The following is a 25,424-nucleotide window of genomic DNA, read 5'->3' on the forward strand; positions in this document are numbered from 1 at the left end:
GATGCGTTTCGAGCTTGCTCTGCTCGCCCTCGCCCAGGGCGTCCTGGCTACCCCTTGCAAGGGGAAGAAGGCTGTTGATAGTGGTGATGGCACCGAAAGCACTGCCTTCTTGACCCCCACCGCGGCCCCGACCACTAGCACCACCACCACCACTACCACCACGTCTTCTACCTCCAGCACCCCTGTTGTGGTCACCTTCACCAATGCTGCTGGAAGCACCATTGTCACTACCCTGTCTCCCCCTTCGACCAGCACCACCACCACTACTACTACCACCACTACTACCACTACCAACCAGGCTGCTGGAACTGGAGCCGCTGGTGGTAGCGGAGGCCGAAGGTTGATCCAACGCAACGTCAACAACGACGACAAGGTCTTTGTCCTTCGTCAGACTGTCGACCGCCAGTTCCGCGTGCCCGACACCAAGTCCAACACCAAGTCCAAGACCGGCAGCACCAGCAAGAGTGGCACCAGCGGCAGCAGGGACGGCCGTATCGACCGCATCGAATCCATCCCCAATGGCAGCAGCACCAACGATGGAGGCTCCAAGGTCCGAAAGATCAAGTACCCCTCCAACAATCAACCCATCCGCGGCATCGTTATCGCCGGTGACGCGGACGACGATAGAATCTACGGCATCAGGCAGGTGAAAATCCCCGCCCCGGAGCCCTCGGAGGAAGAGTACGAGGAGTACGAGAACAAGCTGTACGACAACGTCAGCCACGAGGTTGCCAGCGGCCTCGGCCTCTCCAGGCACAGGACTCCCAAGTACAAGTACAAGCACAAGGGGCACCCCATCTACAAGAAGCTCGGCCTCACGTCCGGTCCGGACGGCAGGATCCGCTACAAGAACTACAAGCGGTCCAGCGGCAAGAAGCCCACCCTGGTAGACCAGGCCAAGATCTCCAAGGAGCAGCGCGAGCGCCTCCGGGAGCTGTACCTCAAGTACCGCGAGATCCTCGCCGGCGACATTGTCGACGACCTGGACAAGGTCTTCAAGGTCACTGTAAAACAACCCTTTTACCAACCTGAGTGGATGAGACTGAGAAGATCATAGGCCGAGAAGAAGCGACCTTGAGCTGTATAGCTTGAGTTTCGCCTCTGTTATACGATAGAGGTGAAATGCGTCGACAACGGGTGGATGCACTGCTGTGTGAAGCTCGGTGTGATGGGAAAGAGTTGGAAAGTTATTGGGACCTGGAAAAGTGTTGAGTTGTTTCTTAGCTTTTGTACGGCTAGGATAATACATTTTACTCTTGAAAGGAGGGTGATTTTGATGTTGTCTTGATGCGTGACGTTGTTGTACAGGTGAAGGTTGTGTGGCCAATCAGGCTTGTGAATTAAAATAGAGCATGGGTCAAGTCCGCTCAGGACATGGTCGGATAGTGAGTTTTCTAGCCAATCATAGCTCTAGATAGGGTGACCACAGACCACCATGGGTCAGGTTGGCTCAAGACCACGTCCTGGGCTGTCTCTAACACTCAAGGGCACAGACAAAATGCTTTCTGTCAAGGTCAATACTCACCTACGTAGCGAAGGTTGGGCTGATAATGAATCATCATCGGTCAGATTCAAGACCGAACACCGATTGTTCATTAACAGAGGCTGTTCGAGAGACAGCCGAACCAGCATCCTCAGACTTTCAATTGGGGTGAATTCCAGACTTGTGATACCGCTACACAATGAGACGGACAGAAGACCTGACCCATGCTCCACTAACAACAACCAATGAATCTCTCGATACAAATGGAGCATGCCCTGGGTTCGCTCATTGTAATGGAGCACCTGAATAGTCTTGGCAGTGGGCACCTGTCGACTCGCCCACCATGACTGCTTTTCAAGACACTTGATTGGCTGCTACACCTTCTCACCTCGACTCAACCTGACCCCTGGTGGTCTGTGCTCACTTTGGGAGCTGAAACAGCCACTCCCGTTCCGTTTCTCAACATTATGTAATCAGGGCCAAAGCCCTCTCCACCAATTTCGCCCACCCCACCGGCAAAATCGCATCCCCAATTTCGCGGCTCCGGATTGACGACCAACCCTCGCAAGCCCCAAACGTATTTTTCCCTTCCTCTCAGGCGCAGGATTCGACTTCTTTGCGTTGACACACGAAACACCACCAACAAACCAAAACAACCCATTCACAATGGCTCCTCAGGCAGTACGTACATGACACCGCTTTGCTGTAAGGCCCTCTGCGGTGAAAGCGACGGTGGGGGATGAAACCCTCGTCGTCGCCTTCTTCAGCATGAGAGGCGCCTCGGAAATGCAGTAGGCTAAGGTCATCTTAACAGAAGAAGTCGGGCAAGGCCCAGAAGCAGACCAAGAAGGTACGCTCAAAACGATCCCGATCCCCTTGACATGCGCCGGGCGACACACGATGACGGCGCGACGACCCGACGACGAATTCAAGGATCGAAGTTACTCTTATCGAACCACGAGACTAACGTATATCGCCACAGTACATCATTGATGCTTCTCAGCCCGCCAGCGACAAGATCTTCGACGTCGCCGCCTTCGAGAAGTTCCTCCAGGACCGCATCAAGGTTGAGGGCCGCACCAACAACCTTGGCGACAACGTCGTTGTCCAGCAGCAAGGTGAGGGCAAGATCGAGGTCATTGCCCACAACGACCTCTCTGGCCGCTACCTCAAGTACCTGTGCGTCCAACAGCTGTCCACATTCCACACCAGCCTACTGACAATCCCCCCAGGACCAAGAAGTTCCTCAAGAAGCAGCAGCTCCGTGACTGGCTCCGCGTCGTCTCCACCTCGCGGGGTGTCTACGAGCTCAAGTTCTTCAACGTCGTCAACGACGAGGCTGACGAGGACGACGAGTAAATGTACGACCAAAAACCAAACCAAAGAAAACCCGGTCAGCATTACAACGGCGCAGGAATGGGTTGGTGAATTGGGACAGGGAAATAAAAGTTTGAGGACTTGGCCAATAGAACCCAGCCAATCTGTGTGGCACTCTTTGTGGTGTTTCAATTTCTTGCTGTCTCTGTCTGTATGTGAATGTGTGATGCTGCTTTGATAAATGCTCGCTTGTGACCCGACATCTTCTCGTCAGGGGTATGTACTTGTGTATATGTATGTGTAAACTCATGGCAACGCCCTCATGACACCCTCAAATGCAACCAACGCCATGGCATTCGCCGGGAACGCCCTCAGAAAGCACGGCACAAACCCCCTCCAGTATCCTTTCCATCCTGCCTCCCTATACACAGCCGCCGCGGCATCCTTCCACCGCGGAAACCTCCTAACTCCATCATTCAGACCGCCTCCTAGGGGGTCTGTCATGATGCGCTGCTTGACCACGTCGCTCGGATAACTCGTCAGCCAGAAAGCCTGCGCGCTCAATCCACCCGCCCAAAAGTTGACGGCTGGCGCGCTGAGGTTCGTCCGCTCCCTCAATATCCGCGAGAGAACATCGTAGCTGGCCCACCAGAAGAAGAAGAATGACCGGAAGAGCAGTGTCGCCGATAGTCCGTGGTATACGCCCTGAACCCCGTGGTACCGATAGATCTTGCGGAGACAGTCGATGGGTCCCGCGTACAGTCTGTCGGCCTTTTGAGCGGCGTACTGAATCTGCAGCCGCGCCTTGATGTGTTCAACCGGCGCCGCGATGAAGCTAACTGTCGAGCCTGCGGCGATACCCGCGATGCCGTGTCCGTACGACGGGAGTGACGTCCTCCCTGTGGTAGAACCCGGCTGTACGTGAAAGACGTGATCGGATAGAAGTCGGCGGTACACTGTCAATGAACCCAGCATGACCGAGTCCATAAACATCCATCCCACCAACGGCGGTGATGCGCCCTTGTACAGCCCTCGGAAGCCCTCATTGCGGACTGTCTGAAGAACACATTGTAGAGGACCTTTGAAGCGAGTCGGGTCTGTTGTCTGCAGCCGAACCTTGACTGTATCAAATGGATGCCCAACTAAACTCAATCAGTATATATACCTCTCATGAAAAACTCATAAAGCTGCTCATCTTACCTGTGAGCTTGGCTATGCCACTGAAGACGCCCGCCACAAAGCCCTTGTAGTGATGCGCCTTGCTCTCCTGCTTTGGCACAGAAGCCACCGTCTCCTCTACGGCAACCTTCCCTCTTACATCCGCGGCCATTGAATCTGAGTGACTCTTGAGCGAGTCTCTGGAAGATGAGGTATCTCTCTCTGTCAGCGTCGATAATTTGAGGGATGCCGATAAAAGCCGATGGCGGGGCGTCTATGACGTTGAGGAGAGAGAGTGTTCAAGAAGAAGAGAAGATAAAGATAAACAAAACACAAAAACTAGCTGCCGGTGTATAGACAAGTCTAGAATATTATGAGAATCAACAGACACAGACGGATACCGCTGTTTGACGATGAACTGCACGTCGAGCCCTTTTTCATGGATTTTTTGGATATTGGCTCCCCGCCATTCGCTGACGCCCCAGTCTGGAGTAGTTCCGCACTAGTAGCCTTGCACCGACCTCGGAGCCCCGGAGTTATGCAAGTCTCCCCGGGGATCCACTTTTAGCCCCAGACTGACTGATCCACACTCTCAACGCTGTCAACATCTACGGATATGCCTTGAGGTTGCTTCCATCTTGTAGGACATCACATTCAATGAAATAGACTCAGTTCATCATCAGAATCTCCCTTGTCAATTCGATCCTCTCCTCATTCGTCCCCCAATTACAACCCATGTGGTATCTATCACAAAACTACAGCTAAACCTATCTAACTTGAAGAGTGCCCAAAGCACACATCAATCCCAACACACGCTCGCGAGATACCCTCATCTTCCTCCAATCCCCCCTTCCTTACATTGCCTTGCCTATTCCTTTCCTTGCTCGTAAAAAAATATCCAGTCCAAATGCCCCCGCGAAAAGCAATCGCTTTGCTGAAACCAGACAGCCAAGTCATGTCGTCGTCAAGAATTGAAGCAGAAGCCCCTTGATGCAAAATCCGATCGATGATCCTCCTCCTCCCATCGCTTTTACCCTTCTTTTTTTTCGTATTTTCCAACACCCAATATGCTTATCAGTCATTATGTGATCAGAGTTGCCCGCCTCTCCTTCGGCTGGTCATCCTCCTTCAGTCTATAGGCGATTCTTTTCTTTGTAAAACCGTGCGTCTGACAGGCATGTCCTGTCAAACCCCAATATGTAGATTCAAAAAGCTGTGTCGAGAAGTTGGTGGTTGCTTCATTCTTGGATTCGACAACAGCAGGGAAATGCGGTTCACACAGCCAAGCCCTTTAAAAGGTTTCTGTGTCATCCGTGTTGCGCGAGGTAACACTACCGAAGGTGTCTAGTCAAACAGTTAGTTGAAGTTCCGTTACATCAGATGGCTCTTGCACATACCTCTCTTGCGTCGCTGCGCTTCTTGCTCAGGGCTCTTGGGGGTCATGGCTCGCGGTCCGCTAGGTCGTCGAGCGGGAGCTCCCAAAGCAGCGTTCAAGTTGCGGTTCTCGGGCTTGGGGCTGCTGGTGTAGTGACTGACATGAGTCCCGCTCATCGTCCCATACCCGCTCTCGTCGCTGGGATGTGGCACAGGGCTGCTCTTGGCCAGCTGTGAAATGCGGGCGCCCCGCGGCGCGTTTGGGTTCGAGGGACTGCCTGTGGGCTCAATGGGCTCCTTGGGAGGCCTGGGGGGGCCAGTTGGGGAGGTGGTCCAGTACTCTGGGTCCCGTGGTGCGCCTCCGGAAGACGCCATGCTGTATCTGTTGGGGTTCTGTCCCAGCTGGTTCAAGCTGGATACCGAGCCGCCCCAGTCCGCCGACCTAGGGGTCATGGGGACGTTGTACTCTTGAGCTGAGAACTCCAAGGCGTTTCGGAAACGCTCAGTCTGGCCCTGTCTGGGCTGGGGGTGCTGAAGGTTTAGCGAGTTTCGGTGAACCTTGTACTTGGGAGCATCTCCAGGGGACATGGTTCGCTCACGCAGAGTAACCGCAGGGTTAGCTCCGCTGGCAGTGGGTGCTGCTGCGAGCTCCTGATCCGAGAGTCCCGTGTGAAGCCTGTCCTCGCCGTAGGCGTTGGTGCGGTATCCATCCTCGTCGTATGAGCCAAGGCTAGAGGCAGATCGCGAATGAGCAAAGTCGTCATACTTGTCTTTCTTGCCGCGGAAAGCCTTGCCCATGCTAGAGGCTGTGGTTCCTGACCATCGAGAAAACTTGGGCAGCCAGCTCGTTGAGCCACCAGACTTGTGCTTCTTCGACTTGTCTGTGCGAGGAGTGTTGTCGTTGCTCATGGGCTGAGCTCCTACTGGGGGCTGAGGAGGCGTCTCGAGAGGGACAGAGCTACCGCGGAAGCCCGAGCGGCTTGGTGTCAAGACGTTGCTGTTGGTCCGCTCGGCAGCTGGGCTGGGGTGGTCGAACTCGTACTCGCCCTCATGCTCAGCGACGGTGCTGATGCGGTTGTCAGAGACCTTGCGATCACCTCCAAGTCGTGATCGTGACTGGGACAGAGAGAGGTGGCCTGACTGGCTGGGGGTGATGGTCGAGTTGCCTTCGGGCTCATAGCCTCGGTCCTGCTCATAGTGACCCTCAGGGTGCAGGTTATCGAACGAAGAGCCGCGTCCGCCGGTGGTAGAAACAGGCGGGGCTGTCTGAGTCTTGAGAACGTCCACTTCGCCGAGAATCTGAATAAGAATCTCCTCAATGCGCTTGAAATCACTAGTTCCCTTGTTGCTGAGGCCCTGGAGGGCACGCTTGAACAGGTTCTTCTTGGCAGCAGCCTCGTTGAGGGTGTCAAGCTGAGAACTGCTCTGGATTGAGCGAGGGCCAGGGTAGGGGCGTGGGCCATTGATAGCCCTCTGAAGCTTCTCCGTGTTCTCAACACCAGCAAAGATGACATCGTCGCTGGTGTCCTGGACGAGGTTCTTCAGCTCGTTGAGAGAAGTTCGCATCTCCAGAGCAGAGTTCATGAGCAGGGCCACGATCTCGGTATCGCGAGCACTGCGCTGAGCATCACGGACCATGAGATGTTGCATAAGAGCGACAATGTCCTTGTTCTCAATGCGGTCAATTCCCTGGCCAGTGGCAGCATCGTAGAAGGGAGATGCCATGCCTTGGGACATGCCGCTGAGATGGCGAGCGTCCTTGGCCATAGGGGCATAAAAGGGGTCGTCACCTCCAAGGTGGGGAGATCCGGGAATAGACAGAGGCTTGACCTTGGGAGGGAGATCGGGAGTCCTGTTGTTGCCGTTGGACATGTATCCCTCGTCATACTTTTGGCCGAATCCAGGGCTTCCAGTGTGGTAGGGGACGCCATACGATGCATTGAGACCACGAGCACCAAGAAGGTTCTCGTTCAGAGCAGGGTTGGCAATCGGGCTGGCGTCCTCGTAGGGGTTCGTCACGAGAGTATCCCGCTTGCGATCATCGGAAGATCGCCATTCATCGTGGTCATGGCTGGGCTCGCGGCTATGACCGTGGCCGGCAGCCATTCCGGCAGCAGCGCCGAGAGCCGCCGCACCAGCAATCTCTGCAGCCCCCGGGCCGTGGCTGCTTGCCGCGCTCTTGCTGCGGGCAGCCTCCTGTTGCTCGCCAACATTCAGTGGGGTAGGAGTTGCCCGGCCAGATGAGAGATGGCCTCGATCCTCGCCATCCAGGCGCTCTTGAACAACCGAGGGGTTGGTGTGAGCATCATCGTCAACGTACCCAATCTCGGGCATGGGGTCGTGGAAGTCGGGAACACCAGTTGCGCTCATCTTGGGGAGCTCCTCGTAGGACAGACGGTCGATGCTGTGGGCGGGTGTGTTGCGAGGCTCGTGACCCTCAAGAGTGCGCTCCTTAAAGGACTTGTTTCGGGCCACACCAGCGGGTTGGAACTCTCCCTGTGCAGATCCCTCGGCAGCCGCCTGCTTCTTGCCTTGAGCGGCCTTCAGGGCCAGAACAGCTCCAGATGTGATGGCCACCTCGGCAGCGGTGGGAGACTTGGGTCGGACAACCTTGCGGCCATGCTCATCCAGCTCATACTCGGTGAACTCTCGGGGGGATCTGTTGCGAGACACAGCGCTGGGTGTAGCATGCCTAGAAGACTCGCTCTGGTTGTCGGTGTATCGCTCGCCAGGGCTCAATCCACGGCTGCTGTAAGTCCTTGACTGCTCGTCATAAGACAGTGTCGAATCCCGGCCACCGTTATAGTCGTTGTATGAGGCGCCGGTAAGGACAGACTGATCAAGCATCGAGCCGTCAACAAGGGAGGCCACGGCCGACTCGACTCCCAGAGGGGGGTGGACAATGTTGGGGTTGGTGGCACCAACACCTTGCACCGCCTGTCCGGATGTGACCTTCTCCAGCTCGCTGTCGTCGGTGTAAGTGGTGTTGCGGTTGTAACCCGAGTCGTCGGTATAGGTTGTGTTCCGATAGTCCATGCCAGAGCTTCGAGGAGACATCTGCTCAAGCTCCCTAGCACGAATGGAGCTCAGGGAAGCAGTAGAACGACTGTTGCGGGGGTTCTCAGATCGCTCGTAGTAGGCGTCACTAGTAGAGTGCATGCTCCTGGAGTTGCGAGGCTGGTGTTCGCTGCCACCCTCGGTGTAGCCAGAGACGCTAGGAATCGGGCTCAGACCGCGGGCACCGGCTTGATACGGCACATACTTCAGAGGTGGAGGAACATCCTGAGTAGCAAAGTAGGAGTTGTCGTAACCCTCAAACTCGCCCACGTCAGAAATGTCGTCGCCATCATCCTCGCCGTACTGGTCACCATGGTCAATGGGAACCTTGTTTCCATACTCGTCAGTCTCATACTCGTCGATGTACTCCTTCTTCCCGCGCGGCAGAGCAGTTAGATCACCGTGAGAGACATTGGCATGTTGTGTAGACAGGGTGCTCTCGAGATTTGGAGATCGTGTTGGTGTTGGCATGTCAGAATCAGAACCGTCCACGTGAGAAACGTTTTGAAGAGGAGTAATCTCCTCGGTGGCTGAGTGAGGCCTGTCTGTGTCGGCGGAGCGGATAGATGTCCGGGTCAGTTCCGTGCCGTTGATTTCGCTCATGAGAGGCATCGGGGGCACAGGAGCATCGTCATAGTCGCCAGAATATTGGTCACGTCCCATGCTTCGGCTACGGGCAGCCTCGGCCTTGCGACGCCTCCGCTCTCTCGGCTTCAGGTCTGAAGTTTGTGACTTGTCATCCAGCAGTGAGGAGGCGGCGGTGACGGAGGAAGCAGCAGCGGCACCAATGGCAGCAGACTTGAGCAGGTCGCCGCTGCGCTTCGGTGTAACATGGTCATCATACTGATCAACCGATTCATTGCTAATAAGAGAGCTGTCGTCGAGCTCATGGCGGGCCTCCCTATTGCGCCCAGCCTTGATGTCGCTGCGCTGGCCCGAGGACCGCCGGCGGTCCGGGGTAAACTCATCCCTTGATACAGACGTTCCAGACGACGTAAAGGAATCGCGGCGACCCTCTCTCTTGCTCTGCTCGCGCTTGAGCGCACTAAGCTCGGGCAGAATCAGGCGACGGATGGCATCCTCCACCGTCTCCAGGAGCTTAGGGTTGTTGATTGACGACGCCTTTGAGGCGCCTGAGCGTGTGGAATGTGTCTCATACGTGCGGTGGCTCGGAGAGAGATTAGAGGATAAGACACTCGTATCCGCACCTGACACAACGGATTCCTGATGACTCTTGCTAGAGCGACGACGGGGGGATTTAAGTTCCTCGGCCGTCCGCTCAGTGACGCTGCTGGTTCTACTCTTGGGTCGTCGCTTTCGTTCAGACGTCGACTTTTCCCTCGACTTTTCAGACGACGACACCTTTGACCGGTCTCTGTTTCGACTCTTGCGGCTCTTGATTTCATCCACAGCGGCGGCTGCGAGTGCACCAGTGCCAACGGCGGATGATGACATGTCGCGGGTTCCAGTAGGACTGTTCAAGCTGCCCTTGGCATCGCCGTCCAGGAAGCTGTCTGATGGGATGGCGGAGATTTCTGAGGGGTTGACGGTGTAGCTCTCTGAAGGAATCAACGGACTGGCAGGTCGCCGACGTCGGTGGCTCCGATCAATCTCAATGTCGATCGGATTCCTGGAGACATTGGACTCCTCGGTGGCAGAAGCATAGGAGCTCATACTGTTTCCGTCCTCGTCGTAGTCGAGGTGATGCAGGTCCAGAGGTATCCGTCGAGTCACGGAGGCGTTGCGAGTGCCCTTGGTCTCTGTGACTTGGAGATGGTGGTCGTTGCGGCCCCGCTTGGACGGTGTCAGGCGAACACGGACACTGGGACGACGCTCGCTGGCGGAGCCAGAGGCGGGCTTGCCTCCCTCGAAGTATTCGATGAGCAACGAGGTCTGTGATTTGCTGGCCTTGTGTCGGGTTGCGATGGTGACGGGAGTTCCGTCCTCGGGGATGGAGTATGAAGACTTGCCGTCGTCGGGCTTCACCTCATCCCCCGTCGTCAACTCGGTGGGCGTGGTGTTGGTAGTCTCGGTTTCGGTAGGGGCGGGGAGAGGGAGAGATTTTCTCGAGGTGACGCCCATCGTTGATCTGGTGAGGTGATTGAGGTGGTAAAGTGTCGGGGCCCTTTTCTTCCCAGGCCTGCGATCCGGAGCGGATGCAGAATATCACCCAAGGGCCTTCTCGGGGTGGAAGGGGGCGCAGGGGGTTGTTGATTAATGGATTTGCGGTTCTCAATACATGCGGAATGTTTGACGGTCAAGAAATCGCAGGGCAAAAGTGTCTAAAGACGAAAGAGAGGTCAGCATTTCTCAAGCTAGGGCGAGCGACGGGCACGAGCAAAAGGCAACGGTGTAGGCCAATGGCGGAGAGCGATGAATCGCCACCAAGACGTGAATCGACTCATGAAGAGGGGGCAGACAGAGGGGAATAGAATAGACTTACACAAGGACAGATAACCGTAGGAAAAATTAATCAAAACTCGACCTCGCACGTAGCAGTCGATAACTTACAATGTCGCTCTCACTCTCGGAGGACCTGGCTGTGGAAGCCTTGGGGCGATTAATCGAGAGCGAAAGGGAAAGATTTGGGGAAGGGTTTCGGATGCGGCGTGGGCGCGGGCGGAGGGTGTGGGTGGGTGGGTGTCGCCTTGAACCGTCCTTGGGGACTTGGGGGGGCGGGCCAACTCTTGCAACCGCAGCAACCAGCGCAATTTAGGTACAGCCCAGTCAGACGGACGGAAGCGAGCCGCAATCCAATGCAAATCCCAGCCCCGAGTAAATAAGGATTAAAATAAAATAGTAGAGTAGTAATAAAAAAGAGCAAGCCTTGTTTGGGAAAGTTCGAAAAAAGAGGGAAGCAATCAATTTAGGGTGCAGCAGACCCAAGTTTAACCGCCCTGACGGTGATGAGAAGAGAGGAGGTTGGTACTCGGTCCCAAGGTGGAAGTTTGGAGGCTGGGAAAAACGGGAACTGCAGATTGCGACGTCGTGCGTGGTTTTAGCAGCGGAGGAATAGGAGACAAGATTGAAAGGAAGCTGTCCGTTGTTCCGTCTTTACTTTAGTTTGCTGATGCTGCTGCTGATGATGATGTCGTCGTGTCGATGGCCGCTTCTAGGTTTGCCCGTCGTCTACGCTGTACAGTATTGCCAAGGTAGAGACGAGGAGGAGTTTGTAGAAAGACGGAACGCCCAATCTCGGCAGGCTTTGTTTATTCTCTTGAACAAACCGACTCCAGTGATGAGTGGCTACCCATCCAGCTTCAGCTTTCTCGATTCCCTTGCTCCATCAAACTACAGCACGCACAGCAAAGCACAGCACATCACAGCGCACACAGCACATCACAGCACAGCAGCATCCATGGAAAATGGATCTAGCGGCGGGGGAGGAAGCAATCGGGATGGGGGATTTTCTGGCCCTAGTGCGTTCTAGAGGGGGGTGATGAGCTGGCGCTGCCGGAGCGCTGGTCCAATAGCGCCCGGCGGCCGGGGGTCCCGTCCTCCGGATGTGCTAGCCCACGAGCCACCGAGGGCCAAGGAGCGCTACCGCCCGGCCGACCATGGTGGTTTCTCTGCCAATGGATGGCCGGTCGCCGACACGAGAAGGAACCCCAGAGGTGCAGCGCAGCAGCAGAACGTGCATCGCAGAAGCAGCGCACATGCAGACGAGGCCTGACGGCGTTCGTTCGTTGGGACGGACGATGTGAGTGATGAATGGGACGAGCAAGTCTGTGGATGAGAGCAGCCTGTGAGTGAGTATGAGCTGCCGCCAGAATTCAAGCCGCAGTCAAAGTGTCTGCCGTTGCCATGATGGTGACGGCCAAGCCAGCCCTCTCTATTCGACAGGAACAAGACAAGGTCGATGACCGTTGGGCTGCCATGCACAATAACTCGTGGATTCGTCCCATCAGTCTGCCTCGCTGCAGGGTTGACCCCAGACAGGTCAGAACTGATGGGCCCAGCCTCCAGGAAACCGACAGCTTTGTTTTTTTCTTCTGAAAAGCGCTTCATCAACAAGAGCGCCTCTTTTTGTCAAAAGAACGTCCGTCCTTCTTCAACACCCCGGTCAGTCAAATCTTTTGCCCGTCCTCGGCCCAGCGCCACGGCCCCAGAGTCCGGGACCCGAAAGAGGAAAAGCCTCGCTTCCCATGCCCATGGTGGCCCCGGGAGACGGAGCGGAGGCAAGAAATCACCTGAGTGAGCCTCAAATCCATGCGCTCAGATCAAATGGGATCCATGACATCTGTGACAGTTGCTGCATGCGCTTTGGGCATGGGAAGACACACCCTGTCTTTTGCTTGTCACTCACTGATGTTCAATTGGCGCCAGAACTGGGCTTCGCAATCACTCGATTAAAAATGGTTCTTTGAGTTGCCTCCACCAAGTTCAATTTCCTCCGAGTCCCTCTACAAGTGGATTGTAGGGCTGAAGGTCTCAACCACCTCGACTTTGACAACTTTCGATACTCCTATTACTCTATATTCCGTAGTAGGCACCATGAGTGTGATCTCATACTACATCGTCCCAAACAGCAACATACTACTCCGTATGGTCACAAGTACACAGGAAACTTCTGGAAACAGCAACATCCACAACATCCAACCTAGCGTGACGCCGACTATGCCATTTCTCCAGCAGGTCAAGCTAAGAACCTAGTCCTGTCTGGAGTTCGCCCACTTTGCTTACTTCAACAAGTTGTCAAACCCGATTCTCTCATGTTCGCATAGAGTAAAAAACTCAATTAGTCGGTCTGAGCCCACATTCGGGTTCAACCTCCTCCTTTTCGTATCGTTGGCAGGCACAAGGGGCTTGGCAACACGTCAATCAACCACAGATCAGCCCTTGCTTGAGAGTGACACGGTCAAAAAAGAAAAGCCGGCCAGCCTCCCGCATTATTTCTTCCCCCGGCACCGACTATGGCTCGTCTGGTGGTTTAATCTCCGTTCAACACTCAACAAAGTGAGGCTTACTATTAACTATTACAGCCTCGGGTTGCGAGATGCGATTTTTCGCCAAAAACTCAGAGATGGGTCCTCTCTCCCCCCCCCCCCCCAGTCAAACAGAGGGGGAAGCATACCACGGCACCATGCGAGACACACCCCAAGACATGGGACATCCCTGGAGTCCCGCCTCTGAGACAACAGCCGTTCTGCTTGTCTCACCTCGAAGCAAGCAGTGAGCGAGCATCCACGGTTTTTTTTTTTTTTTTTTTTTTTTTTTTTTTTTCAGCTCTCTGACGCTGAGGCGTCTCTATCTGCAGGAGCAGCATCGCCCCTCCGCGTATGCCCGGCAGCAGCAGAGTGAGGGAGGCCTCTGTTTCAAACACACCGCTACAAGTCGGTAGCCTGTAGAGACGTCGATTCGAGAGTCGAGTGGTGAGACTTTCGTCATGGGTTGAAAGTACAGATCAGGTCCTATGAGCTCACACACCCTGGCTTCTAACTACCGCGGCCTTTACTGCGACCCTGGACAGTTCACACTCTCTTTTTGCCGTGTTTAGTCAGTTTACTACAAGGGTCCTTCAAACACTCACAAGCTCAAACAGCTCCGTCAACATGTATCTAGCCGATGCTTCATTGTATCTCAAGTCGCACCAGCGATCTCGTACAACCCCCTTTACCCGATTCCTTGATTCAGGTCGAAACCCGAGCAGATTGTCCGTTTCCGTACACTCTTGCTTGTTCGAGTCGTGCCGCAAGAGTTCCGAAAGCCCTTGCATCATGGATACACTACATCACATCCACAGGCAGAACGCCGTTTTCGGTGTACACCCAAAACTTGGCCCACAAGGCCATATTCACATTAATCAGACTATTCATATACTGTGCACATAACAAGTGCTCTATCAAGATGCGTTGACCCATAAAGCATCAATCAGATATCATCAGAACGCTGCTCAGACCCAAACACCAAACAAAAGGTATCCAAAAGCAAACCCGCCCATAACAAAAAGACCCATATTGGTATCATGAAAAAGCATTACTCCCCCCTCCGACTATTCCTCGTCACAGCCGGTCCTGGCACAGCAGGATACTCAGGCGGACTGCCTCCAGCTTCCAGATCCCGCAGCTCGACGGAATCCTGCCTCTCCTTCTTGCCGTCGTACGGCGGCGGCGCCTCTCCCAGCTCGTTGAGACCCTCTTGGGATCTTGTTCCGGCCCATGGCCCACGGCGCCCGTTCCCCCGGGTTCCGTTTGCGCCGAATAGACGTCCCGGAGGAGGGCCTAGTACGCGGGGCCCTTGTCCGGCCCACTGCTGTTGACGGCGGCGGCGGCGTCGGCGCACTTGGAGAACGGTTGCGATGCAGCCGATTATGATAATGACGGCTAGGGGAATGATAACCCAGGCAAAGGGCCTATCGGTGATGGAGAAGTCGTCGTCGTTGCTGTCGTTTGATGACATTTTATGTGTATGTGATGATTCGTGTGGCGTTCACTCGACCAAGTTATCCAAGACAGGTAGGCGGTTTTAATAATCCAGCAGCCGGCGATAAGCTTATAAAGTGTAGAAGCTCTTGAGGCCTCGTGATCGTGTGATGTCTCAGTGATATGTAGATAAGATGCCCTCTCACAAAGTTCCTTGTCGTCTGCAAGATGAATATCAAAGAATCAGGAAGAGGAGCAGTAAAAGCGGGATGAATAAAAGCGTCAGAGACTTGCGTAGCTTCACGTCATCAGCTGTTCACGGCATCAAGGTTGGGGTGGGCAGCGGTCCATTTGTAGTTGTTGCGTCCTTTTCGCCTCCCCCTTAGTTAAGAAAGCCGGCCGACCCGTTGTGTGACTTCATATTCGTGGCTTGGATCTTTGGGATGTGTTGGTGGACGCGAATCGGGTTCTGCGGCATGCAACTGTAGCGCGGGGGGAGAGACGATTGTCACCTGTCACTGACCTGGAAGCGTCACGGCGCAAGGCACAAGGTTTAGAGCAGTTCAGGTTTGTTCTGCACGTATTTGTCATACATGATTCTGTTAATCCAACACGCCAGATCAGTCACAAGACACTATCATCAATACCTGGGCCTTCAGAGACATCGGGCATCTTCTAGGCCGTCGTGTTCGACCGTCTTCTCTCGAGAGTGGCTTTGTCGAGGCGCAGGCGCTGACGAGAAGCTGTTATCACGAGGAATGTGACTTGATTCCTCATTCTGGGGAATCTGGAAGGCTTCTCCGCTGCCGCTAGCGCTGAGTTGAACCTGGTCCGTGCGTATTCAAGGCTCCAGGGCTCCACCAAACTCTCGACGTGAACGGAGTGGTTCAGCGTATTTCAACTCTTCTCGACACTGCGAATACGCCTCCTTCATACGACCCCAAACCAACCCAGACGCCGACCTACGCTTTTTTGCACCGCCGAGTACAGCCCATCATGCCTCGCGCGATCAGAGGTATGACACATTGACGTAATAGGCTTTCTACTCCCCCCCAAGCTAACCAACACCCCTTGCGATTCCAGGCGTTCTTATCGAATGCGACCCTTCGATCAAGTCCATCATTGTTAGCATCGACAGCACGAACCACGATTACATCATTGAAGATCTGGACGATGAACGCGTCGTGGTCAAGGAGAACATGGTTTCCATGCTCAAGGCAAAACTAGAAGATGTGTGTCTACCTACAAAGCCTCTGCCCAGCGCCAACGACTCTGGCTTAGAGCAGGCTGCGCCTTGCTGGTGATCATCGTTATCTAACATATACACAGCGTCTCAAGGAGAACCTCCCGCCCGAGGAAGAGTCCGGCTCCGAGTAGTCGTCGAACACGAACGACGACGATCTAGCCAAGCGCCAGCAACACGATACCTCTACAAAACCCCAATCTTCTACAGCTTCTCAAATCTCGGTTTCGTCTTCTTCAGCCCACTCATCAGCGCCTGCGAAAAGTCCTTGCTCTGCACAGCCGCCGCATTCCACACCTTTGTGTACCGCAGACTCTCATCAACGCTGTGATCGCGCCCGAAGTTCAGCAACTCCTTCGTCCCCTGCACCGCGACCGGGCTCTTGCTCGCCAGCGTCGCCGCCAGAGCCACCCCGGCCTGCACAGCCGCCTCCTTGCCCTCGTGCACCTGGCTCACGAAGCCCACCGACAGAGCCTCCTGCGCTGAAAAGTCCCGCGCCGTGAGGCACACGTCCTTGACCCACGATGTCGAGCCCACGAGCTTGGGCAGCCTCGCCAGGGTGCCGATATCTGCGGCCAGGCCGATGTCAACCTCCTTGACGGCGAACCGTGTGTTGGAAGCGCAGATGCGGATGTCGGCGCAGCAGGCAATGTCGATGGCGAGGCCAATAGATATACCATGAACGACACAGATTACAGCTGTAGAAGAACAAACCACATCATCAGTATTCGTCTCAACTCCAACATACGTAATACTTACGCTTCTCGCACTTTTCCATAGCACTGATAGATGCCTGAAACTCCTCAATGTGACTCCTCAGGGCCTTTGCCTTTCTCGCAACATCCTGCTCTCCCCCGTTGAGGACGCCGTCTGAAGTAGCCGCCTGCACATCCAAGCCCGCGGTGAAAGCGCGGTCGCCTGCGCCGCTGAGGACGACGGCGCGCACTTCAGCATCGTGGCTAAGCTGCTCAAAGACGCGCCCAAACTCGAGCCACACTGCCTGCGAAAAGGCGTTGAGCTTGCGCGGGCGGTTGATCTCGACGTGGGCAACAAAGGGCGCCGGCGAGCTGACGAGCATGTGCTCATATGAGGCGTACGCGGGGAGGGGACTGTTGGACGACATGATGAACTGGAGGCGTCTCGCTGCAGAAATTGTAGTAGAGATGATGATGAGACGACAGAGTATAGATGTAATTGAGAAAGGACAATTCGGGGTTTTACTACATGTCAGACAGGCTTGACTCTCAGGCGGGCATGTAAGTTAACTAAGTGGCGGATGGGACCAGCTTGGAGATGCCGAGGCTCGTTTCCCCGGACCGAAACTAACCCCCGACCTGAAAGCTCCGGGGTTCAAGCTGGCTCACATGCTCTGTTGATCAACATCGGTCCTGTCCTATCAACTTCCATCATGACATGACACGCCGTCCATCATGGATCCATTACAATCACTCAGGCTCAGATAGCAAGGAAAGTCTATTCGATATCATTTTCAACTATAAAAACAAAAGGCTACTATGGCCCAGACAGCATTATAATCATTTCCCGGCTGTCTACCCTTCCTGGGCTAGACGCCAATGCTCCCGTGGAAAAAAAAGACGAACCCGACGTGTCCAGCGCATCTAGTCCAGCGCGTCCCTCCACAGCATCCATGTTGCTGTACCTGTCATGAATCACAATGGGGGCCTGGCCTATGGCGTTTGCGGCAAATCCCAAAGACTAAAGCAAGAAAGACAAAATGAAGAAGTGGTCCTCTCTCTCGTTTACAGGAGAAGGGTTCCGAACAGAGTGAAGAGGGTGGCGGCGCCAGTGATGTAGAGAGGAGCCAGGTCCAGAGTGGAAGCGGCGCTGTCGTCGTCGTCGTCCGAAGACTCGGAACCACTGCTGGTAGAAGTGGACTTACCAGCGCTGACACTGGCGGTCGCGGTACCGCTGTCGACCTCAAAGTGGGAACCCTCGCCATCGTTGCCATCGAAGCCGGGACCCTTGCCAGCACCGTTGGTAAAGTACTTCTTGGCCTGCGAGGGCATCTCGGGAACAAGGTCAGGGTCAACCTGCCAGACATCTTCCTTGGCGGGGCAGTCGACACCGTGCGTAGACTTGGCAGCGCCGCCAGAGCCGGTGGGCATGGGGTAGTTCTTAAGAGCCTCCTTCAAAAGCTTGTACTCGTCGGTGGTCTTGACGGTGTTGCCGCTGATCTTGACGATACCGAAGTCGTTGTCCTCGTACGAGTACTCGTACATGAGACCACCAGAGTAGACACCGGTCATCTCGTCGCTCATCAGGGCCTCGAGCTCCTCAAACTTGCGAGGACGGTTCTTGATGCAACCATATTCGGAGAGGCTAAGGAGAGGTTAGCAGAGAACAGGGCAAGTAAATGTGCGATTTTGAAACGTACAAGATGGGAAGACCGTAGTCAGTAAAGTTCTTGACCTTGACATCCCAGCCAGCGGTCTTGAAGTCACTGTTGCACCAAGAGTAGTCGTTGAAGGCGAAGAAGTCGGACCGCAGATCGTCGGAGCCGCAGTTGAAGTAGTGGGCAGTCTGCATTCTGTTCTGTGCGACATCGGCAGCCGAGTAACCGACAGGGACCTGGCGGAGCTTGCGGGCCTTCATGAATGCCCTCATATCACGAGTGACAGCCTTGACGTAGGGAGCGGACTTGTCGGTATCCTCCTCATCGTTGATGACCTCGTTACCCGAGAAGAAAGCGAGGGTGTTGTCGTACTGAGCAAACATCTCGACAGTGGCAAAGACGCTCTGGAGGTAGGCGGCGTTGTAGGAGGGACCGGGGTTGCCGCGGTTGATAGAGTACTTGGGGTTGTTGACATCCAGGACGAGGTAGATGCCAGCATCGTTGAGCGCCTTCATGCACTCATCGTGGTCGGCCGTGTTGTCGACGGCGTAAACACGAATGACATTGACGCCAAGGTCCTTGAAGTTCTTAATATCACGCTCGCAGACCTTAGTATCGGCCAAGGGGTCCTTGTTAGCGGAAGCACCGCCAGGCTGATAGTCAATGCCTCGAAGGTAGAATCGTTCATCGCCGGCCCAGAAAGCTGGGGTTTACGTGTTAGCGGCCTTCAGGGGTCACTGGCGCATCTGATGGGATCGTAGGGCTTACCGTTGCCCGAGACCGTCACGGTGGGGAGGGTTGCACGCTTGCTAGGAGGCTCCTTGAGGGTAGGGGTGGCCGAGACGGCGCCAATGCCCGCCAAAGCGGAAAGAAGAACAGCGGTCTTCATTGTAGATGAATTGGACGGTAGTAGTTCAACGATTCAAGTGGTGGTGTTGTCCAAGAAAGACGGTCGTTGGAGAAAGACGCGATCCGATCCGAGGGTGTAAACGAGGGGATTCGAGTGAGGGAAGGAGAATTACAGTCAAAGTAAAAAGAAAGATCCAACAACGAGGGAGTTGGAATGGCAACGAAGAAGGAAGACCGGACGAGAAGGACACAAACGTGCCAACAAGGAACCGGTGGAATGGATGGAGGGATGAAGTCGAATGGAGGGAGAAAGAAGGAGGGAAGGAGAGGAAAACGAGAGTGATGCGGAAGAGGCTGGAATGGGATTTAAAAACGGGCCAGAGCTGCTGAGCTGAGGGAGGGAGAGAGTGCTCCGACTGTACAGTACATGCAGCCAGAACAATACGACCGCGGTAGACAGTCAAGCCCAAAACTCTGGCCGTGGAGCCGTGTCAAATCAAGGGATGGTGACCATTGGATCCCGGTATCTTTGTCTCGGTATTCAATGGTATCACGGCGGGTGTCGGGGTATCTGGGCTTCTATTCCTGGGCCCTCGTCTCTATTCCTGGGCATCTACGGTCAACCATCTTACGACCGAGCTCGATTCCGCACTGAACGATCCAGCAGCCGCCATCAATTGGCAGCTCGAGCACATGGATGGGCATTGGGAGGCCGTGATTAAACGTGGGGCGCCTCTGGTCCATTCATTTCGGGCCCACCTCTTGGTTGCATGATGGCACGCTTCTCTCAATCTCGAAAGAGTGAAGGCATGATGATGACTTGGACGTATGGGAGCTAGCATTCCTCGATTCCCTTCGTCGAGACCGTGTTTTGAATAGAATGGCCATAATCTCTTGCTCGCAATTGTTGTGTTTGTTGTTAACAAAGCTGGCCAAACTGACGGACATGTCGTGTCCAGGAGATGGTTGGGGCACCACACACACACTCAGACGCACACGCACAAGCACAATGACCTGACCAACCAGCCTATCAAGGATCGACATCCTCTACGCTCCTGTGCCGTACCTGACAGACACAGGCTTGTGCTTGTCTGTGCTTCCAGCACGAACCAAACAGCAGCTTCATCCTGCGCGCGAGGCGGGTTACGCTATTGCATCCAAAGGGCAAACCTGATAAACCTTAGGTTCGCCAAATCCCACCAAGCACGGATACAGTGGTAGCAACCGTCTAGACGACCATGTAGCATCTGCCCTCCATCCCATCGCTCGTATCTTTCCAAGCGTGAGTGCGTAATCGATGAAGGCGCCGAGAAAAACTTCCCAACCTCTTCCCTCTTTTGGATTCATCGACATTCATCCCCAAGACTGCGCAGCCACAATCTTTTTTTCCTCAAGCAGGACCAAGATGCATCTCGAGACCAATAATGCTTCACTTCCAAGCAAGCGCTTGTCGACTTTCCGGTTTCTCGGTCTTGGTGAAAGCTCGAATTCTTCTCAATCCTGGATCTGGGCCCCACCAAGCGTCGTAATGGGCTCCTCTTCCCCATACATACGCCCCCTCCCCTGCGATCACTTCACGCCCCCTTGATTCTGAAGCAAGCTGGAAGTGGAGGTCTCTCGCTATTGGGTGTTTCGTCAAAACCGGCTTCCCCTGAGGCTCCCTTCCTGATCGTGGGAGTCGTTGAACAGCGGACGGCTGGGGCTGGCAGGTAACACAGTCCAACCTCCTGACAGCGCATCCATGATGAGCCACCGAATGTTGTTCAATGGCATCAATCAAGCTCCTCCATATGGATCACTTAAACGAGGCACCCACAACACGACCGAGTCTAACAGACAATCCAAGCACCCGTCGTCTCCAGCAGCTTTGATCTTCAGGGGCCGTCTCTGCCACTCCCGCCTCTCTCCAGCGCCCTTTGTCCGTCAAAGTTCTTCCTTCAACTTGAGTGGGATGATGATTGACGGCGCTTGGCATGGATTCTCGCTGGATCCATGGGTCGCAAAACAACCCCCCAATCCAGCACTGTTCCCCATTGTCCCCCGTTCCGTCTGAGACGGTGGAGTTGGCTCTGGCCTGCGAAATTTCAATCGTCGGGGCGATCGTCAAGAAGCACCCGCCCTCGCAACCCTTGCAAATCCCAAGCTCCCCTTCGCTTCCAGTATCACGCCGCACGCTACGGATACCGCGCCAGCTCGCATCGGTTGGCCAAGCCAAGCCAAGCAAGATCTGCCAGCCAAGCAAAGCCAAGAACTAGTCCTGGGTGAAACAAGACCATCCGCAGAGTCCACTCGCCTCGTGGTTGCATCCCGTAACCAACGCTCCAGCCAGGCCAGGCCACTCACGACCAGCAATGTCGATACACAGATCCTTTCCAAGGCCTTGTACTATAAATCACCCTCAGTCCCTGCTCTGGAACTTCAAGGCCCTCTTTTCATCTCGAAAAATGTGGGGGGTTCCACCTCCCCTGAAAGCATCCCCATGAGCCGGGTTGCACTCTATCTTGAAGCCAAGCCTGCCTTGGGCCCTGCAAGGCATCTCGAGGGCAATGGGAGACTGGAAGTGACAGTCCCATTGCGCGCCAGTCCCGTTTTGAGGATCCCGAGCTCCCTGATCAGGGTATCTACACGGAACACTAGGAGGTGATCGTCAAGTCGGTTTCGTCATGGTTCATTTCTTGATTTCGAAGAGAACCCTTCAACTGCAACTTCAAACTTCTACTCTCATGGCAATGACGACACCGCGTAGAATGTCTCCTTCACACAAACCATAGCGTCTCTCAAATGCCCAGATGTGTTCAGAAGTAATATGTTACTACATGTCTATGGGTATCGACAACGAAGATGAGGGATTCCAATTACAAAGTGTCCGCTATTCTTTTCAAGAAAGTTTGAAGAGATTCTCTTCAACCCCTTGCCATGTTCCCTTAGCCCGCTCCTCCCAGTAGCTGTCCTTGCCCGTCTTGAGCTTCCAGACTTCCTCGCCCTCTGGTGCGTTTTCCACCTTGACAAACCACCGGGGCTTGTATGTCTCGCCACGCTCTTCCAGATCTCGTCGCCGGCCGCGCTGTGCCTCCTCCAGCGTTTGCTTCATTTCCTCTGCATCGTCCACCTTGCCTTGCTCGTACGCGCGCTGGTCGGGGCGCAAACGACAGTCTGTGGGCGGGAGTTTGCCCTTCTCGATTTCTGTTATCTCGTTGAGGCTGGCGGCAAAGGTTGTCAGACCATACGTCTGGTTTGCGTTCTCGACCAACGATCCCACCCGCCAGATCTCCTGACCACCTCCCTTTCCAGACGTCTTCAGACCAGTTGTCCATGCGCCTGTCAAGCCGCTGCCGGTGTTGACACCGTCTGGACTAAAGATCTCTACACTGACGTCTTCAGTTCGTCCACCCCACATGCCCTTGCTCTTGAACTCTACGGCAGCCTTGTGGCCCGTAGTGTCGTTGACAACGTGCATTGTGCCCACGGGTTCAACGTACTTTTCACCCATCACCACGTTGCGCAGGAACATGGTGGCAATGTTCCACGAATACCGCTCCTCAGATCCATTCGAGAGGCGCAGGACAATTCGCACGCGACCATCAGTCGTGATCTCTGCGCTCTTACCCCAGAACTTTTGACCAGGCGCGGGTGATTGGGAGAAAGACCAGTTGGATGAGTCTGCCTGCATCGCCAGGAGAAGGGGTCGGTGCTGAACCTTCTCGACCAGAAGCCTGAAACCTCCAGGAACCTCCTTGTCGGTGCGGACAAGCTCAAATGTTTCTCCAAGCAAGGGGGTGAAGGGTTTCCTGATTGCGCGCTCCTTAGCTCGACCGCTACTAAACTGCGAAACTGCAAAAGCTGCGACAAACAACAGTCTATCAGTAGGAGACGATTGCCGAGCCGCCTGGTTCAACAGCTGTGCGTACTCGAGTTGCTCAGCAACCTTTTGGCACATAGAAGTGGGCTCGTTCGACGTGACGGGCATGCTGATGGTGCTAAAGTCCTTGCCGACGTTCTTTCTGAAGAATGCTATCAGACTGGGTGCAGGAGCCGTCGTGGGCGGTATCGTCGATCTTCTTGCAACCACCTGGTCAAGGGGTAGCGGTGTGAGGCTCTTCGGCTTCGCCGGGAACAGGTGAGCAGCATCGTCGACGTTGACCGTGTCGTTTTCCCCTATCGAGGATATCGACGAGTTATCCCGGAAGGAACCTTCATCTCCATTATCATCCCCCTCTTCTGAGTCTGGGGTTTCATCCTCACTACCGTCGATCTTGAGGACACCAGAGTTGGCGTCCTCGGCGTCGAAGAACTCGTCTGCTGTCGAGACGGTGTCTATACTCTTTCTTGAGGCTGCGCCTGCAGAGGGAGGTACCGACATGCGGCGTCGTTTGCTGTTGTTAATCAGAGTCGTAAACTCGGATACAACTGAATCGAGATCAGTCAGGAGCGACTGGCAATGGTCCTGGAGCGAATTTTCTTCTCGGATCAGTCCCTTTGACTGTCGTCTGGCGTGATTCGCACCACTCGCCGAGATGGTCGTGGTCACACCTCCGGGTACAGGCACTGCCAGAGCAGAAGCTGTGGTTGCGCCGAGAGTGGCCGGAGATACTGCAGGGGTGTTTGATTTCCGTCTCCAGAATGATCGTCTGGCCTCTTGTGTAGGGGTAAAGTACGTGTCGCTATCGTCGATGGCGCTGGTGCTGGCGGCTCCAGGGGAGAGATATTGAGGACTGGTGACAGGCTTTGACTGTGCCGCAACCTCCTTTGTCAGACGGCGAAGCGCATCACGAGTCCCGACAACACGGCTAACCAGGGCCTCGACCTGTTGCCATTCCCTATCCTCGTGCGGGGAGGGTTGGTGGTGGTGGACAGACACATGTCGAGTGTTTATCTTTGTCTCATCCACCGTGGGAAGATCCAGTGTTTCCAGTCCTCTAGCTACACGACTGGCCTTTTCCAGTGCGTGAGCCCATTCCTGGAACTCTCTATCGTTGGGTGCCTTGAGGTGCCAGACCTCGGCACCCGAATCGATGCTGATTTCCCTCCGTCGTTCGTCTGCAGCGATTGCTGCTAGACTCAGTGGGATAGCGCCACGAAGAGCGGACGATTTAGGGTTGTAGTAATACGACAGCGTACATGTCGAGTAATCGAGCGAGAAGAAGCGCCGCGCGTAGCCTTGTCCCTTCTTGCGACGTCTTTTGTGGAGGGTTCCAACATGGTAGTTGCTCGAAGAGCCGCCATCGCTGCGACCAGACACAGAAGTTGCCTTCCCACCAGCTTTATGGCTGTGCAGGCTGTCGAACGATGCAGATGCAACTCCGTCAAGCTTGGGACTGCTGTGACGCCCAAGACTCACCTGGCTAGCTCCAGCCTTTGCTGCGAGGTTTGGTAGGTGTGAGGAAGTTTGAGGGGGCGCTCCTGTTGGGTAGGTCATGACAACGAATGTCGCTGTCTTTGATGTCTGCTTCGAAAATGTGTTGTCGAATACCAGACCATACATGCCGCTCTGGCCAGCATTGACCTCGAAGGTGCCAATAGACACCCTGTCTGCCTCACATTTGCCTATCCATTTGATGGGGATGAATCCCTTGTTCTTGAGCAGGTCCTGCGCGTTGATGTCCTTTTTAGAAAACCGGCTGGCCTTGCCGTCTGAGGTACCACGCGTTTCTTCAGCTCCAGCATCAAAATCGCTGGTCGCCGAAGACACTAGAGTCGTGGCACCGCTACCAGGGTGTTTGACCAGGCCGAAGTTGCTGCTTTCGCGTCAGCATTTTGGCCGTGTTTAAACGTGAGGGGTAGGATCGCGCGGGGTGTCGCAAAGTGCGGGTTCCTACATGGACTTTTTGTGAGGTTGGACGCTCCATGACAGAGTGTTCCCTTCATCGACCTTGACCCAGCGGACGATATACGACTAGTAGGTGTTAGCTGAGGATTCAAGCCCGGCGCCTAGCGCATCGTCCATTGCGCAGGAGGGCAGGTGACATGCCTTGCTGTGAACCTCGAGTTGTTCAATGCCCGCCATATTGGGAGTTGTGTGGGTGGTGGTCGTATCCCTCGCGCGGGAATCGAGGGGTTCGGCGTTCGGAAAGAAACGAGTGCTTTAAAGAGCTGTCGGAAAGGCCGGTCTTGGAATTCGGTGGGCTCGGGAGTGGTGTTGCGGTCTTTAGCAAGCGTCCATGCCGGCTCGCTCGGTATCGCAAAGAATTTGGAGTTTCTGGGGCGGCGTTTGGGAGGGCTCAATGTGAT

At 54.8% G+C, this 25,424-nt stretch overlaps 8 protein-coding genes and 1 pseudogene across 9 annotated transcripts, besides 1 other annotated feature; 3 read left to right on the forward strand and 6 right to left on the reverse strand.

Moving 5' to 3' along the window:
- Position 1: 1 nt before the first annotated feature.
- NCS57_00751700 (uncharacterized protein) lies at positions 2 to 1,057 on the forward strand (the record flags this gene model as incomplete). Its single annotated transcript, XM_053057364.1, has 1 exon — positions 2 to 1,057. One exon carries the CDS (start codon positions 2 to 4, stop codon positions 1,055 to 1,057), a length of 1,056 nt encoding a protein of 351 aa, XP_052913559.1.
- Positions 1,058 to 2,149: 1,092 nt separating this feature from the next.
- Positions 2,150 to 2,842, forward strand: NCS57_00751800 (60S ribosomal protein L22; the record flags this gene model as incomplete). Its single annotated transcript, XM_053057365.1, has 4 exons — positions 2,150 to 2,164; positions 2,298 to 2,333; positions 2,466 to 2,662; positions 2,716 to 2,842. 4 exons carry the CDS (start codon positions 2,150 to 2,152, stop codon positions 2,840 to 2,842), a joined length of 375 nt encoding a protein of 124 aa, XP_052913560.1.
- A 264-nt stretch (positions 2,843 to 3,106) lies between these two features.
- NCS57_00751900 lies at positions 3,107 to 4,157 on the reverse strand (annotated as a pseudogene). The gene is made up of 2 exons: positions 4,001 to 4,157; positions 3,107 to 3,942 (listed from the first exon to the last, which is right to left on the reverse strand).
- Positions 3,107 to 4,157: a sequence feature.
- Positions 4,158 to 5,249: 1,092 nt separating this feature from the next.
- On the reverse strand, positions 5,250 to 10,471 carry NCS57_00752000 (uncharacterized protein; the record flags this gene model as incomplete). The annotated part of the gene is made up of 2 exons (XM_053057366.1): positions 5,250 to 5,302; positions 5,356 to 10,471. The coding sequence occupies 2 exons, from the start codon at positions 10,469 to 10,471 to the stop codon at positions 5,250 to 5,252; spliced, it is 5,169 nt and encodes a 1,722-aa protein (XP_052913561.1).
- A 3,894-nt stretch (positions 10,472 to 14,365) lies between these two features.
- Positions 14,366 to 14,788, reverse strand: NCS57_00752100 (uncharacterized protein; the record flags this gene model as incomplete). The annotated part of the gene is made up of 1 exon (XM_053057367.1): positions 14,366 to 14,788. One exon carries the CDS (start codon positions 14,786 to 14,788, stop codon positions 14,366 to 14,368), a length of 423 nt encoding a protein of 140 aa, XP_052913562.1.
- A 788-nt stretch (positions 14,789 to 15,576) lies between these two features.
- Positions 15,577 to 16,128, forward strand: NCS57_00752200 (General transcription and DNA repair factor IIH subunit TFB5; the record flags this gene model as incomplete). Its single annotated transcript, XM_053057368.1, has 3 exons — positions 15,577 to 15,766; positions 15,835 to 15,983; positions 16,081 to 16,128. The coding sequence occupies exons 1-3, from the start codon at positions 15,748 to 15,750 to the stop codon at positions 16,126 to 16,128; spliced, it is 216 nt and encodes a 71-aa protein (XP_052913563.1). The 5' UTR covers positions 15,577 to 15,747.
- Positions 16,129 to 16,198: 70 nt separating this feature from the next.
- Positions 16,199 to 17,117, reverse strand: NCS57_00752300 (uncharacterized protein; the record flags this gene model as incomplete). Its single annotated transcript, XM_053057369.1, has 2 exons — positions 16,199 to 16,692; positions 16,754 to 17,117. 2 exons carry the CDS (start codon positions 17,115 to 17,117, stop codon positions 16,199 to 16,201), a joined length of 858 nt encoding a protein of 285 aa, XP_052913564.1.
- A 637-nt stretch (positions 17,118 to 17,754) lies between these two features.
- On the reverse strand, positions 17,755 to 19,236 carry NCS57_00752400 (1,3-beta-glucanosyltransferase; the record flags this gene model as incomplete). Its single annotated transcript, XM_053057370.1, has 3 exons — positions 17,755 to 18,334; positions 18,390 to 19,050; positions 19,116 to 19,236. The coding sequence occupies 3 exons, from the start codon at positions 19,234 to 19,236 to the stop codon at positions 17,755 to 17,757; spliced, it is 1,362 nt and encodes a 453-aa protein (XP_052913565.1).
- Positions 19,237 to 22,074: 2,838 nt separating this feature from the next.
- NCS57_00752500 (uncharacterized protein) lies at positions 22,075 to 25,200 on the reverse strand (the record flags this gene model as incomplete). Its single annotated transcript, XM_053057371.1, has 3 exons — positions 22,075 to 24,931; positions 25,013 to 25,089; positions 25,165 to 25,200. The coding sequence occupies 3 exons, from the start codon at positions 25,198 to 25,200 to the stop codon at positions 22,075 to 22,077; spliced, it is 2,970 nt and encodes a 989-aa protein (XP_052913566.1).
- Between the last annotated feature and the right edge of the window lie 224 nt (positions 25,201 to 25,424).

This window comes from Fusarium keratoplasticum, chromosome 5 (genome assembly GCF_025433545.1).
Source record: "Fusarium keratoplasticum isolate Fu6.1 chromosome 5, whole genome shotgun sequence".
In the NCBI taxonomy this organism is placed as follows: domain Eukaryota; kingdom Fungi; phylum Ascomycota; class Sordariomycetes; order Hypocreales; family Nectriaceae; genus Fusarium; species Fusarium keratoplasticum.